This window comes from Castor canadensis, chromosome 5 (assembly GCF_047511655.1).
Source record: "Castor canadensis chromosome 5, mCasCan1.hap1v2, whole genome shotgun sequence".
NCBI lineage: Eukaryota > Metazoa > Chordata > Mammalia > Rodentia > Castoridae > Castor > Castor canadensis.
Window position 1 is genome coordinate 166,478,229 of NC_133390.1, and position 16,433 is coordinate 166,494,661.

Here is a 16,433-nt window from a genome sequence, read left to right on the forward strand (position 1 = left end):
TTGGTTACTGGTGCCGCAAGTCCTTGCCTCAGTTTCCCCATATATAAAATTAAGAGTTTACGTGCGCTGTTCCCCCTTACTGTAACTAATCAATCAGATGATGGATGAGAGGGTACCCTAAGATCGGCCTCAGGCGCTGGGCCGCTTTCCCCCCAGGTAAAGCAGTAACCATCTTTGAAGGTGTTCTGTTACCTCCTTCTACCATGCCATGTGGGGGTTGGCGTCGCCCCAAATATTTAGGGCAGGGAGTGTCCCACGTCTGGAGAGGGGTAGGTGCCGGCTTTTTCTTCCCCTCTTTCTTGGTGGCGAAAGGCGGGACAGGGAAGGACTGTCTGAGCAGGAGCGCAACCCTAGGGACCCTCGGGGCGGAGGGCCAGGCAGCGGCCCCGGCGGGCGCCCAGCCCTGACGGCGACCTCCCCGCAGCCGCCCCGGCCCCCTGCCCTCCAAGGCGCCCGAGGCCGGAACAATAGCGCGCGCGGGCGGGGCGGGGCGGGGGCGGGGCGCTGATGCGGGCCCCGCCCCCGGCCCGCCCCCCGCGCTCGCACACCCGCTCGCACAGGGCTCCCACCGCCGCCCGCCCAGGCACTGCCCGCGGGAGCCGCCGCCGCCGCCGCCGCCGCGCCCGCCATGGACGTTCGCCTGTACCCCTCGGCGCCCGCGGTGGGCGCGCGGCCCGGGGCCGAGCCCGCCGGCCTGGCGCACCTGGACTACTACCACTGCAGCAAGGTAGGCGGGGGGCGCGGTGAACGGGCCACGCGGGCGCCTTCCGACCCCTGGCCAGGGCCCGAGCGTCCTGGGCCGGAGCGCAGGGCAAGAGTCACCTGGCGGCTTGGGACGCGCGCGCTCTGGGGCGCACACTGGGGGACACGCACATAACAGCCCCGCCGACGGGCACGTGCCCCTTCACACCGATACCCTCGCGGTCACACACACGCCCTGAGTTGTTCTGGTCACAGGCAGAAGTCACCCCGACAGTCACTCGGACGACGACATAGTGACACACTCACCCACGCCTCTCATTCCCTAGCTGACGCACAGTGACCCACTGCTACACAGACAGCCATGCACTACTTGCCCTGTCTTTACCGTCCCACACAAGTCAGCTTGACAGTCATTTATACACAACGACTTGCAGTCACTCGCCCACGTACAGGCACACTACCAGACACAAGTCACACAGCCACACACATTATGTCGCCACACACACTGTTATATGCCCCTGTCAGCTGTCACACCTAGTTACAGATGGGGACGGTCACACAAAGAAGTCTCTGCGACAGTCACAGCTCATACAATGACTCACACAAGCGCGCACTGCCACACACAGCCACCCCTGGACGGTGAACCGCAGATACAAATCGCCCTGATGGTCACACAGTCACACGCGGTCACACCCAGGGACAGCCACAGGCTCCACATTGCCCTTCATTTCCTAACCACCCCCCCATACACACACCTTGGTCACCCACTCTCCCGCGTCGAGGTTTTAACTTCTCGACGTAGCCGCGCACTAATTGGGCTGTATACTAATTGGCTGTCACTGCCCAGCGGCGCCTTCGATTCCGAGTTGGCAATGACCAATCAAGGCCTGTCCCCTCCCGGGAACGGTGAGCGGGAGTCCCTCCAGACTGGGGCTGAAGCCAGGGGCATATCCCTACCCCATTTTTCCAAGATCGCGGTCCCCACCCCTAGCCAGGTCTAGTGGGCTGCGCAGCGCCCCACTAGTTCTTGCGCGTCAGAGGCTTGCGCGTCTCCAACCCCGGACAGGAGGTCCAACCCCCGCTCCCCCGCGGAGCCCAACCCGGATGCTTAGGGTCAGTCCCGAGGTCCGCGTCCTTTTTCCTATCGGGGAAGGGAACTTTCAAACTTAGTTGGGAAGCCAGAAGGTCAGCGGGTCTGCGGGTCTGTGCCTCGGTCTGTGGCCGGTAGGAGCCGAGCGTGGCTTTTCGTCACTCGGAGCCCGGATTGAACAGCGCGCGTGGGTTTGTTTCCCCGCCGCCCAAGCGCAGACGCGCGGGCTCCGCGGCGCTGCGTGGTGAGTGCGCCTCGGGTGGCTGGATCGGCGCCCCTATCCGGGTCTCTCCCGTTCCCCATTGGTTTTTCGCCTAGCCCCTTGCAGTGGGGATGCAGTGTGCGTGTGGGTGGGTGGGGGTGTCCGGCGCCAATCGCTGGGCCTCCCTGGGCCTTGCCAAGTGCGTCCTCAGGCCCTAAGTAAAGCCCTCTGCAGTTTGCCCACGGTGGTGGGGAATGGAGAGGGGCGGGGAAGGAGGGTCTGGGCCTCCAGGGTCTGGAAGGTCCTGGGGCAGAGGTGGGTGGCAGGCGATCTCACTGTGGGTTGGGTGATTATCTTTTGTCTATTGACCAGCAAAGTTCGTGAGAGGGGGATGGTATACCCTTGAGAGAAGGCAGGTTCACGAGCTGCTTCCAGTCTGAGGGAGGGAAAATAGAATAAAAGTAGCGAGTGGAGTTTTCAAGGGGAGGAGAGTGGGTGTACAGGGAGCTGGTGGTCTTTGACCACTGGCTTTGTTACTTTTCACATATCAAGTGTGCTAGGTAGGTTCTAGCCTCAGCGTTGGGGGCATGGGTGGGGATTGGGGATTGGGTGGGTAGGTGGGCTTTGCCCAGAGGAGGCTTCTTTGAGGGTGGTGTTTCTATAAATCCCCGTCAGAGTGGGGCGGGCCCAGATCAAGGCCTATGAGAGGCCCTGCCTTATTCTGAGTCTCTATAAAGCTCTGACTCAGCACCCGAACCATCGAGAAACCTGAGGGGAGGGCTCACGCGGGGAGGCCGTGAGAAACGGGTTTTTATCTGTGATCTAGGACCCCTGGCCTGTAGCTGAGGATGTGTCTAGAGTAGGGGGTCAGGCTGGGCCACCGGGGTGAGTAAAAAGGTCTCACCTTGTGCTTGAATGTGAGCTCTGCTACTCAGTCCTTCAGGCTTGGGGGAAGGTGGGGGTGAGGGGGCTTGGCTAGGCTAGGACCAGAATCTTGTTAGTGGCTATGGTCTTCAGTGGTAGTGGCTGGGGACTAGGGTACGATTGTGACCAAGGACTCCCTTTTCTGGCACTGAAGGCTCATGGTAAGGGGTCAGGGAGGAAAATGCCCAGGCTTCGTCTTTACTGGTCATTATCAGAGCTGGAGGGGAGACTGAGGCCTAAGGTGCTGTAATGATGACATTTGGGGACTTGCAGCAGAGGGGGCTGCAGAGCCAGGATGCAGACCACACATGGGGGGCTCTGTCCCTCAAGCTCCGACAAGAGGCTTGTCCCACAGGGACCCAGGCCTTCGGAATACAAGGGCAAGCATTTGTCCAAGTGATGTGGGACAACTATGGGGCAGTTGACCTGGAAGGGCACTTGGCGACCGTCCCCTTGGTGACCGTCCCCTTGGCGACCAGCCCCTTAGCAATCCTCTACAAAGAAATTCCTAGCCTCTTTAAACCAAAGTCATGAGCAGTAGTTGTTCTTTTGGTGTCTTTTGTTTGAGAAAATACACAATGAAAACAAGGTATTGTGGTTTCACTTTTGCTTTGAAATAGATGTGCTTTATATTAATTATTATAATATTAGCAGGCATTAGAAAAATTGACTAGGCACATTACTTATTTAACATAAAAATAGTGCTTGGTAAACAGGTGCCTGTGCTCCTTTGGGCCCCAGGATCCAGGGTCCTATGATGGGAACCATTGATTCCCTCCTTCATCTTTGCTCCATAAAAGGAGAAACTGAGTCATAGTGAACTCACAGGTTATACAGCAAGTGAAGAGCAGAGCTGTGGCCTGAACCCAGTTTGTTGACTCCCACCAGGACACTAGTCTGGCCTCCCTATGAATCTCTGTCATGGTTTGGGGGCTGGAGGCCTGAGACTTCCATCCTAAGATAACTGTGAATCCTTTCATTCAGATTTTGGCAAGGCATTTTACCAGGCTGGGGGGTTGCTGGGGACTCCCTACTCAACCCCAGCAGATGTGTGTGGGCATTGGAATTAGGTGAGCCTCGTTTCACATCTCCATTTGTGGCTTTGTGACTTAGGGCAAAATTATTTTTATCTCATCTTTTACTGAGATATGATTTAATATGATAAAATACAGATTTTAAGTGTTCAGTTCTACAAGTTTTGACAAATATAAATGCCCATATAACTACTAACCCATTCTGAATATAGAATATATTCTCTTCTCAGTCATCATCCTCATCCCCTCCCCCCCAGTGGCAATTTCTTATCTGCTTTCTGTTACCAATGCTTAACTTAAGTTCAATTTAGCTTATTAACTGTATTTAAGTTCTAGAGCTTCATATGTAGTATAAACATTTTTGTGTCTGCCTTCTTTTTGCTCAACATGTCTTCAAGATCCATGCTTGCTGGTGTGTGTGTGGTTTGTTCAGTCTTATTGCTGAGTAATGTTACATGTATGAATGTAGCACAATTGGTTTGTTCATTCACCTGCAGAATGGGCATTTGGGTTTGTTTCCAGGTTGGAGAAACTATAAATAAAGCTGCTATGAACATTCTTGTATGAGTCTTTTTGTGTGAGGGGCAAATTATCTAATGCCACTGAGCCTTGGTACCCCTTTGAGAACACTACTTTCCTCTGAGGCTCAGGAGGTTAAGTCAGGGGATGGAGGCTGGGACAATTCTTGCCACATACCAGCTATTAATCAGATAATGATGGTATTAACCATCTGGGACTTATTCCAATAAGAGGCTTAGCTTCTCTGTACCAAGCATCCTTCGTCCCTGGCCTAAACATCCTTCAAGGCCAACCTGAGCCCCACCTTCCCCATGTGGTGGTTTGTGGCCCACAGCCTTCTCTCTTCAGGCTCTCCCAAGAACTAGTAGTGTGTGGAATGTGGCACATTCTGCCATCCATCATTCAATTGACAAATATTTATTGATCATTTCTTTGTGCTGGGCACTGTGCTAGACAACTGATGCTAGAGTAGTGAACAAAAGTGTCTCAAATTGCTTCCCTCAGAAGCTGCCATTAGTGTAGGAAGTTATAGTTGTAAATACATGGTTGAGATATGTGGTATTCTGGTTGACAATAATACAGCTTCAGAGAAATATGAAGCAGGGAAGAGGATTAGGGGAGCCAAGGCCTGGGACTGGCTTGCAATGCTAAATAGGGAGGTTGAGGAAGCCTTTCTGATCCAGACAGGCATTATGCAGATCTGACACACTTTTAAAAACAGATTCCTGGGCTCCAGCTCCAGATATCCTGATTCTTTTGGTCTGAGGAAGGGCTCTGAGAATTTGCATGTCTAGTGAACCCCCAGGTGATGGTACTGCTGGTTTGGGGCCACACTGTGTCCGGGGTGTAGTGGTGGTTTGGCTGTTTGTGTACAGGTTTTTGTGGGCTTCTGGCAGCAGGAACCATGCCCAGCACTGGGCACAATGCCTCCTCGTAATTGCTCAGTAAATACATGCTGGTGGGTGAATGATTCCTCTGTCCACCCACACTACTCTGGGCACAGCATTGTGGGAGGATGGGGAGCTAGAGAAACTTGGTTACTGAATGGTTGGAGTCTCCTTTGGGTAAAAATCCATGAGATGAGACTTGTTGTTACTGCCTTACCTGGACTTAAGGGATCTGAGGCCTGTGTAGCATCTCTGGGGATGAGAGTTCCATGGCTTCCTTCTGCAGGAGACAGGTGGCTGTGGGTGGACCTTGTAGAAGGATCCCTGGGTGGGATGAGCTGTGAGCCGGCATGGTTGGAATTAGCTCTGGAAGGTGCCTGAATCTCTGTTTGAGACCTCTTCTTTACTTTCCATCTAAAAATGTACTCTATCTGTCCTGGAGGCTCCTCCAGGACCACGCTTTGCATGTCACAAGCATCAGCCCAGGCTGGGCATTGCCCACCCTGTTGCTGGGTCACCTTGAACATGTCAGTGCCCTTCTTTGGATCTCTGTTCCCTTGTGTGCAGAGGGGCAGAAAACCAGTGGCCATCAGCCACACAGGACAGTGTGGTGAGGAGATATAATGAAATGAAGGCTGGAGATGTCCTTTATAACTGTGGCAAGGACACTCCTCCTGCCAGGGGATGAGGATAATGCTTTTTGAGGAGTGTATTAGTCAGCTTTTCATTACCATAACAAAATACCTGAGACAGGCTAACTTTATAAGAGCAGTTTATTTGGTTCAGAGTTTTGGAGACTGAAAGTCCAAAGGACACAGCACAGGTCCTGTGAAAGCTACCCCTGGACTGCATCACACTGTGGCTTGGACAGCAGTGGTGGGAGCATGTGATTCCATCTCAAACCACAGGCAGAGGGCTGGGAGGGACAAGGCTTTCTCATTTTATAACAACTCTCTCCTGAGAACTACCAATGGGGGTGGGGTGGGGTGTGTGCTCACAGACCTACCTCATGCCTGCACTGACCTAAGGACCTCCCCCTGGGCCCCATCTCTTTAAGGTTCCACCCCCTCCTAGGACTGCCTCTCTGGTCCAAGCTCCAGTCACCTTTGCAGGGACACATATCCAAGCCATAGCAAGGAGAGGGGCCTGCATGTGCATCGGAGGGCAGGAACCACTATCTGCCTTTACTTTTGTAAACCGTATCTGGTCAATCCTGGTCTGAAAAATTAAATGGATGACTCCAGAAACAATAAGTTATAAATAACTTTTATTACAGTATATTTTGTAATTGTTTTATCTTATTATTTGTTGTTATTATTGTGCCTAATTTATAAATTAAACTTTATCATAGGTATGTATAGGAAAAATATAGTATTTATAGGGTTTAGTACATCTGCTGGGAGGGGTCTTGAGACGTATCTGTAAATGGGGAGGGTGACTGTCATATTCCCAGAGTGGGTCTGGCCTATGGGTGCATAACAAATACTTGCTGAATGAATGAATGAGTGAATACATGACTTCTGGGCTGTCCAGTTGCCCCCCTGTACTTTAGTACTCAGCCTCTGGTTGGCTCCTATAATGTGAAGAGTGTGGTGAGCACATGTAGTCTGGGGCAGGGCAGGGACCAAAAGTCTTTTGGGTTTTCCTAGAGGCTTTCCCCTGAGCAGACCCAGCAGGGAGAGCCCCTGAGTCTGTGTCTCATGAATCCCCTGCTTTGTGGCTGCTGCCCAGTGTTTGCATGGGGAGATCTGTTTCGTTGCCCTGATTTCTTAGAGCTGGTTCCAGGATTGAGAGCGGTGTGGATTCTGGAACTCAGCAGACCTGGCTTTGAATGCTGCCTCCATCGTCATCAGTGCAGGTAACTTGTCCACGTGGTTATCCCCTCACCTGCATAATGGCACGTCAGTAGCTCCCCCATGGAGCTGCCTGGTTGGGCGCAGATCATGATGTACTGCCCTGGCCCCAGCAGGAAATGTGCTCCTTTGCTTTCAAAAAGAGAAGCCAGCACCTTAGAGTTAAAATGCTGAACAAAGCACCTGCTACTGGAGGTGGGGCCTCCCAGTCCAACCCTGTGAAGGGCAGTGCCTGGCTTCCTAACTTGGTGCTCCCCTCTAGGAGAGAAAGTGAGTTGGAAGCAGGGAGAACTGGCTCAAGTAGAAGCTGCACCATTCACTGGCTTGACCTGGTGACCTTGGGCATACCATTTAGCCATTCCAGATTTTGGTTTTCCCATGTGCACCAGGGTTAGGGATGTTTTTCCCCAAGATGCTTCCCTGTTACTTCCCTGTGCCCCCACCCCATCCCACCCCCGCACTCATCTCCCCACCTGTGGGAGTGTCAGATGCTTGCCCAGGGCGACTCCTGGCAACCATGTCCAGATGGTTCAGGAGTTAGGCATGGGCAGCCCTGCCTGCTGCAGAGCTCGATGTCTTTCATCAGTAACCGTGAGACTGGCCAGCCTCTCCCTGTGCCCAAACATGCTTCCCTCACTCTTGTACAGGTGCACACCTCGTGCCATCGTCCCCCTCCCCAAATCAACCTCCTCTGAGCACCTCTCCATTTCAGAGTGTGTTTGCAGGAAACCCAATGTAAGATTCTCCCCATGGGTAGGGACACTACCTGAAGAATCTATAGGGGGCTTGGGAAGGCCACCTAACTGTGCCCAAGCTTGGGCTACATGCCCCAGGCCAGTAGTACATCCCCACTGTCCAAGGCGGGCAGATCCTCCCGTGTTCTAGTCTGGAATTAAAAGGTCCAGCCCATTAAGATCAGCCCCAACCCACTTTCCAGCAGTTCTACTGAATCAGAGTTCCTGTGAGTGGAGCTCAGCAGTCTCTGCGTTAGTTGCCCTCCAGGTAATTCTGTAGGGCTAGCGTTTGAGAAGCAGTGTTCTGGTACCTGGGGGAAGTAAAAAACAAGCTTCTTGAACTTTCCAATCAGCAGAAGATGAGAGAGTCGTGGAGGACATCTGAATTGGCAATATGCAACCTTCGTCCTTCTGTACCCACCGCTGGCTTCTAGGCCTTTCTCTACTTGAAACACAACAGGCTGGGTGCTGAGTGTCTTATGACTGCCCCTGTGATGTCTCTGCCTCTCCCTCCTGGGCTGACATTCCCCTAAACACCTTTGCAAGGGCTGCTCCATCTGCCTGGAACCCCCTCCTTCCACCCTATGAGCCCTCTACTTGCTGTTTCCCTAAGACTCAGCTGTGGGAAATCTCACTCGGGGCACTGTTAATTGCCCCAGACAATTTGATGATTAATTACTGCTCTACATTTTGAGCTAGTAGGCCACAGATCCACGTAGCTTTTCTTCTGGTAAATACAACTTTGCCAGAGTTATCAGGACAGGGCTGAATCTCCAGCACTGAGCACGCAGTAGGCACTCAATAAAAACCCAATAGACATCTGAGAAACCCAGCAGCAAACAGGTCATTAAGCATTTCGAGTCTCCAGTCTTCTTGCTTACTCTAGCAGGCCCCAGAAATCCCAGTCGTCCAGTGGCAGGTTGTAAGCATCAGGGTAATTGATTAAAATTTATCACCCTGTGTTACACAACATCTTTTCACGAAGATATAAAATTACAATTTACCACGACTCATTAAGTTAATAATTACCTACAATATGTTTTTATTGCTGCTCCCAAGTCACACTAGAAAAATCACCCTGCGGGTTTGGGTCCCTGTAAATAAGATGACCATCAGCCACGTGGATACAGGATCTACTGATAGGGACACAGGACAGGGAGCTCAGCTCTAGAGTTCTGCTGATCCCTCAGCACCAGTGGTTCTAAATCAGCACAAAGTCTGAGGACATCTGTGGTTGTCACAGCTTGGAAGGGGACACTACTGGCATCTAGCAGGTAGAGACCAAGTGTGCCACGAAATGCTGCCCAGGAAAGCCTCCACCACATAGCATGACCAGGTCCCAGACATCCGTTGTGCTGAGGTTGGAAACCAGCATTCCAGACTAGAGGGAACTTCCGTAGGTCACATTAATCTGAGTTTCTTAGCAACACTAAGGAAGGCAGTGCTGTCCTTAACATCAGCTTCTCTGAGGGCCTTCAGCCAACACCAGGGTCCCCTCACTTGCTCTCTTCTGGGCTCTGAGTGCCAGCTGCCTCTCTCTTGGTACTTTATGTAGTTAGGAAAATAGCTTTTGTGGGACCTTGTGTTGGGGTGCTGGTCCTTAGTGCACACTGGCTATGCCATCAGTCTGTTCTTTGCTTCTTGGTTTCCAGCTGTCTCTCAGTGTTTCAGATTCGCAGCCTTTTCCTGTTCCCATACTGATTCTTACAGAGTGAGCCCATTCTCACAGACACTGGTGTGTATCTGGTCAAGAGCATTTATGTGCATGTGTGTGAATCATGAATGTGTATCTAGCTATCATCTATCTACCTGTCAACCTATCTATATAGCTAGCTAGATTTATTAGATAGGTAGATCTTTTTTTGGTTACTCTCGTGGTGTTTAGAGGAGAGGGGAGGGGGTAAAAGTGTGTGTTCTTATCAGCCATCTTGTACAGAAAGCTCTCTCTCACTGATTTTATTTTTAAAATTTGTGGGGGTTTTGGAGAAAAGTAGGATAGAAATGAGCACAGATCATTTACTGATTGATAACCACAACTCAGGCTCATTCACTCGTATTACCTCAAGTCTGCCTGAGCACTGTGCCAGGCACAGGCACCCTGTTTTGTAGGTGAGGAAACTGAGATTTGAATCAAGATACAGAAGTCCCTCTGGAAGCAGAAGATCCGGGGTCCCCTCCCCCAACGTCAGGGGTTTGGGAGAGGGCATGGGCTAGTCTCTTGGGGGTTTTTTGGTTGTTGTTTGTTTGTTTTTGCTAGTACTGGGGTTTTGAAGTCAGGACCTAGCCCTTGCGAGGTAAGCACTCTATCACTAGAGCTATATCTCCAGCCCTTTTAGCTTTAGTTTTGTGTGTGTGTGTGTGTGTGTGTGTGTTTGGGAGGACTGGGATTTGACCTTAGGACTTCACGCTTGTAAAGTAGGTGCTCTACTGCTTGAACTACACTTCCATTCCATTCTGCTCTGGTTATTTTGGAGATGGGGTCTTGTGAATTAGTTTCCCAGGCTGGCCTCAAACTGAGGCCCTCCCAATCTCAGCCTCCCAAGTAGCTAGGATTACAGGCATGAGCCACAGGTGCCCAGCTGCTTTATTTTTCAGACAGAGTCTTGTGCATTTTGCGCAGACCAGCCTTGGACTTCGATCCTTGGCCCTGTACCTCTCATGTAGCTGGGATTACAGATGTGTACCACCATGCCTGCTTGTTCTTAGAGTCCTGCTATCTGTTTTTTCTTTTGGTCTGGGATAGCCTTGAGCCTTGATCCTCCTGATCTCATCTCTCAAGAAAGTAGCTGGGATTACAGGCGTGAGCCACTTCATCCGGCTTTCCCCTTGCTTTTCCTGTCAAAGCACTGGCTCTTTTGGAGCTGGGGGTTCTCATCTGGGCCTCCCACCTTACTTTTCAACCTCAGACCTCATTTGCCAATAGGATGCTGCAATACTATAGCTAATTAAAATGTGCTTTATCTTGAGGTTGGGTGTAATTTGCAGGAATGATTTAGAAACTTGTTGGAATTGAGTCCAACTCAGTAGTATAACCTAGGGTCAATCGTATGCATAAATTTTATCGTCACACCATGCTGTATTTGGACTTGAACTGAACTTTACCTTGTGGAAAATGAGCCCTAGGCCTCATGTTGCTTATTTATTCTGCAAATACTTACTGAATGCCCATTGGGTGCATTTACATTATTTTAGGAGCCCTACCCCGTGCAACTTGGCCCCATGCTTTCTCTGTAAATTAATTTTTATGCAAAGCCAAGTGGTAGATTCACATATGTCTTTGAGTCTGATGGAAGTACTTGGGTTCCTAGCCTGACACTTAAAGCTGTGTGAGTTTGGACCTGTCTCTTAGCCTCTCTGTGCCTCTCTTTCCCCATCTAACCATACTCATATCTCCTCTGGGAGATCAAGCCAGTCATCCCCATTCTCGTTCCTGCTGCCAGGTGCTGTTCAGAACAGTGAATGCAGGCTCCATTCCAGGATTCTCTATCTTTAATAAAGTACAGAATATAGGGAACTTTTCTGCTCAGGACAGGTGAGTGCTTCTTTAGGTGGGGCATCTCCTGTCTCACCTGTATCAGTTCCTTCATTCTCACTGCAGTTCCCACTGTGAGCCTGTGAGGGTCACTTACACATTTGGACTCACAAGATAACATGGGCCACCCTTGGCTCCATGTCCTGGAAGGAGGTCCAAGAGGCCCAGGCACTGCCCTGGCTCCACCAGGACTCCAGCAGAATTAGGCCAGGTGGCTAATAAAGGTGGCATTCTCTTCCTTCTTCCCTTCCTCCCTTCCTCTCTCTTCCTCCCTTCCTCCCTTCCTCTCTCTTCCTCCCTTCCTCCCTTCCTCCCTTTTCCTCTCTTCCTCTTTCCTTCCTCCTTCCTTCCCTTCCTTCCTTCCTTTTTTTCCCTTTTCTTTCTTTCATAGTGGAACTGGGGTTTGAACTTAAGGCCTCACACTTGCTAGGTAGGTGCTCTACCCCTTGAACCATTCTGCCACTTTCTTTTTTTCTTGATAAGGAGTTTCGCTGTGTTGCCCAGGCTGGGCAAAAGTTCTTGATCCTTCTGCCTCATCCTTCTGTGTAGCTGGGATTATAGGTGTGTACCACCATGCCTGGCCAAAAGTGGAATTCTCTTGCCACAAGGAGACAGGTGTGGTTAAACTTTTACCACATTTCCTCCTTATGTTTTGTAATATACTCCACACTGTGCATGTTTTTTGATCCATCTATGTAAGGCACACACACACACTCACACATACACACTTAATAAACACGTAGTCCAAGGGACATGCTTTGTCACACTGGTCTGGGATCAAATCCTGGCATTGATACTCCTTAAAAGCATTAATTCACTTCTTCATTCCTTCTTTATTCACAGAACACTCTCTGCCTACCATGCGAAAGGCTTTGTAATAGGTGCTGGGGATGAATTCAGATGTGGTCCTTGCCCTTGCAGGAGCTGCAGACCTATTAAGAAGCCAGACAAAAGTAAACAGCTTCAAATGTGTGTGGTAAGCACTAGAAGTAGCACAGGCCATTGTGGGATCACCAGGTGAGGCTGGGACAGACAGGGAGGGCTTCTCTGAGGAGGGGATCCCGCCTGGACTTGAAGGTGAGTAGAACCTGGCCAAGTAAAGAAGGCAGGGAAAATCATTCCAGGTAGAAGGAACAGCATGTGTAAGGACTTAGAAGGTGATGAGAGTATCAAGAGCAAGGGGCATTTGGAAAGCTATTTATTAGCTTCAGTTTTTATTTATGGCTTCAGTTTCCCCATCTTCAAAATGGGATTATCAGTGCTTACCTGCTTATGAAATTAAATGAGGTGATAATGGATGTGTAAGCACCTGGCATAGTTAACTTTAATTAATTCCCTTTCCAAATGTAGCTACGGATGCCTAAGTGCCAGACTTTAATTTTAAATGAGATGCGGATTAAAAAACATGGAGGGGCTTGGCTATCCACCTGTACAACATGAGCAAGTCTGCTAGTTGCTCTCCAGGGAGTTGCTTTGTGCTCTTGCAGATGAAGCACTACGGGGCTGAGGATGTAGCTCTTGGTAGAGTGCTTTCAAAGCGTGAGCAAGGCCTTGAGTTCCACCCCCAGCACTACAGAAACAAGCACAACAAACTACCACCAACAAAAACACCAACAGATGGAGCGCTAGTTGTTGGCATGCTGCCGTGATGTCCTGGGTTGTGTCTTGCAGAATCAGGAGGCACATAATTGTGTTTTCTTAGCAGCTCCACATTAACCATCAGCCTCATCCTGTTGAGGTGTTCTCTGGGACAGTTTTCTACCACTGACAGCCACGTTTCTGACTTGATGCTCTGTCTGCATGTCCTGTTGCTGCTCTGTCTTGCTGTTCTGGACGGTAACTGGCTCCTGCATACCAGCGAGGAAACCTGAACTTTCAATGGAGTTCAGAGCCATTTATCCAGTGTCCCAAAGTCACTGGGACACAGATGAGCCGTGGAGCCTTTGTGGCCAAACTGGAGATCTTTCTGAGGCAGAAAGTGGATTCTGTCTGTGCTCTCACAGCTTCACTGTGGCTCCCCAGTGTAGCGTGATGGATTCCTACAAACCTAAGCCACGTCTTCTCAGGTCTTGATTTAAAACCTGCCCAGGCTTCTCCTGGTGTGCAGGTAACACCAGAAGCCCCTTTCAGGCCAGTAAGTCCTGTGTGTGTGGCAGTGGGGGAGGATTGCCCTCTCTTCTGGCCTCACTGGTAGTCACTGTGTGCTAGGCCCCAGGCTGTGTGCTGGGGACCCATGGTGAGCGGTCAGCACCCCCAGTGCCCCCATTCCAGCCGGGCTGACCGCTCCCAGGCCTGTTGTGCTGCTGTTCCCTTTGCCTGGAGTGTTCTTGGTTTCATCTTCATGTGGCTGGCTCCTGTTCATTCTTCTGATCTATCTTCTCCTTCTCAGACTCTGACCCCCGGCACAGTCACCCAGCCTGTTCTCTAGCCTGACCTCCAGTTTATTTTCTCTTCCTCCCCTCCCTTTCCCTTTTCTCCTTCCTTCCTTCCTTCATTTTGGGGTTTGAACTCAGGGCTTCACACTTGCTAGGCAGGTGCTCTACCACTCGAGTGACTCCGCCAGCCTTTTTTTGTGTTGTGCATATTTGAGATAGGGTCTTGGGAACTATTTGCCTGGGCTGGCTTCGAACCACGATCCTCCTGATCTCTGCCTCCTGAGTAGCTAGGATTAGAGGTGTGAGCCACCAGCACCCGGCTCAGTGTATTTTATGTCATAATTCCTCGTGACATTATTTGGTTGTTCTTTATTTGGTAGACTTTAAAAACCAACGGGATGGCGTTTGTCTTGTTAACCCCGAGGTGGGTCCCCAGCACCTAGTATGGTATCTGTTATGTAATAGGTTCTCAATAAAAAGTTGTTGAAAGATCGAGCAAATGAATGTGGCGGATTATATTTTCTGGAGATGTCCCCATAATGTAGCCCAGGTTGTGTTTTCAACAATAATCCCCTGAGCTCTCTGGTCACATATTTGTTTGTACATTGTTGCCACAAGGTTTAACACATACATCTGAGGGACACAGTGTCTGAGACTTGCCTGTGTGGATAAATGCAACTCTCTTTGTGGCAACCTGCTAGGGCACTCTCCAGCTGGCCAGTCACATGGGTGGAAGTTGGAAATCTTCGTTCTTAAGACTGAATTGGTGCCAGAAGAGCCAGCTCCTGTGTTGTCCACCTCCCATCTCCTTGCTGGTGGTGACCTTGGCTTTGTCAAAAGGGAGGCGTTGCTCCCAGTTGTTCAGGCTGGGGTATCTGGAGCACAGTTGCCCTGGCCTTCAGAGATGACAAACTCTCTTTCTAGCCATGGGAATGTTTCTGTTGACTGAGCAGGACTTTGGGTGGCTTCTGTCCTGAAAGGATCACCCCTCTCTTTTTATTAAACTGTAACACAATGTCACCTGCCATACCTGCCAAAAAGCATGAGAAATGGGGAGAAATCACCTGTTCCTTTCCCATGTGCAGATTCAAGAACACTGTTTATTTTGGCTCTTAATATCAATGTTATAAGGGGCTATACCCCACCCTGTCCCATCAGAGCTACCTTACCTGACTTTTTCTTTTTCCTTGTCACAATTTGTAATTTACCTAGTCATTGTGTTTACTGGTCATGTCATTCCCTCCAGCCCTTCTAGTCAATCAGAGTCTCTGTTGCTTGCTGGTGGATGCAGCAATGAGAGCAACTAACAGCTGTGTCTCTGGCTGAGACCTTCCTCACCTGCCAGCAGACTCCTACATGTTCCTTAGGCTTTTGCTCAAGGGCCACCCCCTCTGGGAGGCCTTCCCTACTGTCCTCCTGGGCCACTGTCATTAACCCGTCCAGCCTTTGCAACATTGGGCTGTCTGAACGTTGGGCTGCTCAATGTCCCCAGGAGATGGGCCCTTGAAGGTCATGTCTAGGAGCATGGACTTTGCCTTTAGGGCAGTGTGAACCATGCAGATGTATGTTGCATTTTAGAAGAATCTTTGTAGCTGTTCTTTTTTTTTTTTTTTTTTGGTGTGTGTGTGTGTGTGTGTGTGTAACATTGGAAGGGGGCACATGTGGACTCAGGCCAGCAGTTGGGAGATAATTTCTATAATCTAGTAGAGAACTGATGATGGCTTGTGGCTGTGCTCTCCAACATGGTAGCCACCAGCTACATGTGACTATTCACAGTTAAAATAAAGTGAAATAAATTAAAATCTCACTCTCTAGTCACACTAGTCTCATGTAAGTGCTCTATAGCCAGCCCACATTTTAATATTTTTATCATTCCAAAAGCTTCTGTTGGCCTGCTCTGGTGGGACTGGAGAGAAGGGGAGGAGCATGGGAGGTGTTAGGAAGCAGAGCGTTCGAGATGTGGGAATGGGTTCAATGTGGAGTGTGAAAGAGAGTGAGTATCAAGGATAAGACCGGGTCATTGGCTGTGGCTTCTTAGAATTACTGAGTCAAAAGGAATGGGCATTTTTATGGCGCTCAGTTCACGTTGGCATGTCAGCCACATTTACCAGCACCATGAGACGGTGCCCATTTTGCCCTCCCTGCCTGGCTCATTAGCTCTGGTCAAACCTTCAGTTGTGTATATGCCTCTCACTAAATCTACCTTCGTTCGGGGTCTAACATGGATCGTGGATCATGAGGTCTTTGTGATCAGGGAATTATATGTATATTAATGCAGATTTTTGTGAAACGAGTTATGTTTGCCATTGTGGCAGATCTGATGCATTTTAAATGCCTGTGGTAATATCCTTAATCAGACGGCAAACAGAAAACAGGAAAGTTAGTAATAAAAAATGAATTAGGACGATTAGCAGAGGTGAGCTGCTTCCCTCCTCGGGTGACAGGCAGAGTTGACGGAGCTTTGCAGGGTGCTTCTGTCCAAACATGCGTCTGGATTACTGCAGCCTCTGGGGCTGGCCCTGGGGTCTGCTCTGCTCCTAGGACTTGGTTATTACATCCAGTTCTGCAAAGGTCATGGCCA

The 16,433-nt window shown here is 50.1% G+C and overlaps 1 protein-coding gene across 4 annotated transcripts in view; it reads left to right on the forward strand.

Moving 5' to 3' along the window:
* The first annotated feature begins 607 nt into the window (after window positions 1-607).
* Window positions 608-16,433, forward strand: part of Tox2 (TOX high mobility group box family member 2) — a 120,412-nt gene continuing 104,586 nt past the window's right edge. For 2 of the 4 annotated variants that reach the window (XM_020173137.2, XM_074074813.1), the window contains exon 1: window positions 608-727. In XM_020173137.2, the coding sequence (XP_020028726.1) occupies window positions 629-727 (99 nt within the window). In that variant the 5' untranslated portion in view covers window positions 608-628. Of the gene's footprint in view, window positions 728-929; window positions 1,816-1,861; window positions 2,037-16,433 lie in introns of those variants that run through there. The other 2 variants (XM_074074815.1, XM_074074817.1) reach the window with 2 other exon arrangements.